The sequence below is a fragment of the Humulus lupulus genome, chromosome 2, assembly GCF_963169125.1.
Source record: "Humulus lupulus chromosome 2, drHumLupu1.1, whole genome shotgun sequence".
NCBI classification, from domain to species: Eukaryota; Viridiplantae; Streptophyta; class Magnoliopsida; order Rosales; family Cannabaceae; genus Humulus; species Humulus lupulus.
This window is the reverse complement of record NC_084794.1, coordinates 82,350,003-82,352,934: the sequence shown is the minus strand read 5'-3', so window position 1 is coordinate 82,352,934 and position 2,932 is coordinate 82,350,003. Positions and strand designations below refer to the sequence as shown.

Below are 2,932 nucleotides of genomic sequence, written 5' to 3'. Positions count from 1 at the left end.
TCTCCTAACGTCGAGCTAAGTGACTTCGTAACCTTTGCGTAGCGTAGTAGAATGAAGGCTACGCACCGACGCTCTCTTATCTATTAGCCTAAGCGTAACTCGCTCGCCTACTATACCCTACTATACAATACATTAGTAGGGTAGGCTAACTCAGCCGCTTACTTCTACTAATGTAGGGCTAAGTAGCGCCTTTTCTTTTTTTAAGAACCCATTCTCATTATCTTTCATAAGTAAAGTAGGCGAACCTATAGGTCCTTAGTAGGCGTTGACAAAGAAGAACAGCCGGTTAAAAGACAGCGAATCTTTTTATTTCTATATTATTAGAAAATATAGAAATAAAAAGATATAAATAAATATATATCCAGCGTGACAAGCTACCCTTCCTCTTGATCTGAGGTGCGAAGAGAAACATCTCTTTTTTATGACTTCCACTTATCGATCCCGGCCCGGAAAAGTGACCGACCAGGGCCCTATTGATGAATGAAAGAAAGGGTTTATGAGCCCTAGCCCTGTAAGCCCACACCTGTGTAGAGTAGATCGTTCAACACCTGCGGCACAAACCCATTTTTGACCTATTGGTCCTAGTATCATAGGCGACCGAACGGCCGCCCCCTAATTACTAGACCAACCAGCTATAATAATTCCATAAACACCTAGCGAAGATATGGCAAACAAATAAAGTAGCCCTATGTTCGAATCTGACAATACCATGCCATAATCAAAAGGTACAACGGCCCAAGCAACCAGACTTAACATAAATGTAGTCACTGGAGCCATTCTAAAAAGGGAGAAATTAGCACTACTTGGTGAAATAGGTTCTTTTAGAATCAATTTTAAACCATCTGCTAGAGGTTGTAACAATCCGAATAATCCCACTACATCAGGACCCTTTCGACGTTGCACAAAAACCATTACTTTACGTTCAGCTAGCACTAAAAAGGCTACTCCTAGTAGAAGTGGTAGAATTATTCCAAGTATTTCAGCTGGAACAGCTATGTACGTTTTCGATTTTCTATTCACTCATGATCTGGCCTGGTCGACCCGATCATGATATTTCACTCATGATCTGGCCTGGTCGACCCAATCATGATATTGAAGGATGGGACCTTTTCTCGAAAAACTCCGGATCCAGAGAAGAGTTGAAGATGGTGCAACATCGAATCCTGTTACGTTACTTCGAATGGAATCTTAGCCCGCCTCACTTGCTTTCTTTACTGCATAAGGGCATAAGCGAAGTCAAGAGATTTCCTTCTAACTAGTGGCTGAGAGTAAGCAAGCTACCTTCATTCAACAGATTTGTGGTTGAGTCAATAACATGCTCTGGGTCGGGAATCTTTGCTCTTCTCTTTTGCATTTCCGCTGCCTGCGTTCTTCTTCGTGTCCGTCCGTATCGCAAAGCTGGTCGACGCCAGCTGTAATGGTTGAAAATAGGGGGCCAACCAACACCCCTAATAAAGCTTTGTTCGATAAAGAAAACGTTCCGACAACTTCGGACCAGATTAACCCTTTTGAATTAGCCGATCTTACAAAATCGATCGGGCGGGCTGGTTGGGAAGGGGTGATTCGCGGAGAAAAGAATCGCTGAGAGATAGATTCTACTCTACTATTTAGTCAGGACGAATGAGTGGCTGTGCAGCATGCTCTAGAGGAGATTGACCCTTCCCCGAGTTAGTCCAGTCAGAAAGGGGACGGCCCGCTGTCTAGACTGCATTTCGGGAGTTTGAACACCATCCCATTTCAACCAAAAATACAACCCTGTCAAAGGTATCTAACCTTCCTTCCTTATGAGTGGAAATCAAATCCCGTTTTGTCTTTTTTGCATAAAAACCAGCCAGCCGGTAATATATATATATATATATTTCTATATTTGAAACCCGTTCTTCCGACCATTTTTGAAAAGCGCATAGTTTCTCCTCCAAAAAGGACCTCTCCAGTAAGGGAACGCATGAGATATTTACCTAAACCAAGTAGGTCCTTGAGCGGATCCCACGTTAGCCCCAAGACGTTGGTCTCTAACTAGAAAAGTAAATGCTTCAGCTTGAGTGAGAAGGGCCTCCTCCCCCTGCAGGTATTTTGCCTGTATGGTGTTTACCGGGTGGGACCCTCGATCCAGAAGGTATGCCACTCTACTATCTATACATGTCTGCCTCCCTTGAAAGCTCTTGGTGCTGCGACTATCACCGGTAAGTTGCGTCGGATCAACATCGGGATTAGAATCAACTGCAAAAGCAACTAAGTCAACGCCTATTTGCTCTGGATCTACTGGCCCGGACGCTTGAATCTATTCCACCGCAAACAACCGAATATACTACTGCAGGATCTTCCGCTGCTTCTGTTGTTATTGCTCCCACCTGTCACTACGCCACCTCAGCAGCTGGGACTGGAACTGCTTCCGCATCTGGTACTTCCCAACTTTTTCTATCTATCCTTAGAAGTAGGGCGAGTGTCTAAAGATCGGGTTATCTCTCTGAATCAGGTTATTCACTGGGCTGTTAAGCCATCGAGTCTTCTAGGGCGACCCGTTTCAAGAGGATTCATCCAAGACTCTAGATCTCGTTAATTCTAAGGAGGAGCCCATTCTATAAGGAAGGCAGGCTTTTAGGCATATATAATTGGCTGGTTATTTGTCTTTCCCATCCCTGCAGCTACTGCAGGTGCCCGGAATTCATGGATTCTCTGGTAGAGGGGAGTCGAGGTGGAATTTTTTTTGGGGGCTGGCAACAAAGAAAAGAAGCCCCCAATTGCAGTAGGAGTAGCTACTTGTTTCATGGATTTAATTTGAGCTCTTCAGATCCGGAATCTCCATAAATGGGTATGACTGGTTAAGGTGACCAGCTTTGTGCGGCAACCGCAAGTTAAGGTACTCTGGATTTGTTATAGCGCCACCATTTCACAATATACATTGTCCGAGAAAGCTAGTTTTTGTATTGCT

The 2,932-nt window shown here is 44.2% G+C and overlaps 1 protein-coding gene across 1 annotated transcript; it reads right to left on the bottom strand.

Moving 5' to 3' along the window:
• Window positions 1–222: 222 nt before the first annotated feature.
• Window positions 223–1,354, bottom strand: LOC133814467 (NADH-ubiquinone oxidoreductase chain 1-like). Its single transcript, XM_062247423.1, has 2 exons — window positions 1,282–1,354; window positions 223–1,019 (listed from the first exon to the last, which is right to left on the bottom strand). Exons 1-2 carry the CDS (start codon window positions 1,352–1,354, stop codon window positions 613–615), a joined length of 480 nt encoding a protein of 159 aa, XP_062103407.1. The 3' UTR covers window positions 223–612.
• Between the last annotated feature and the right edge of the window lie 1,578 nt (window positions 1,355–2,932).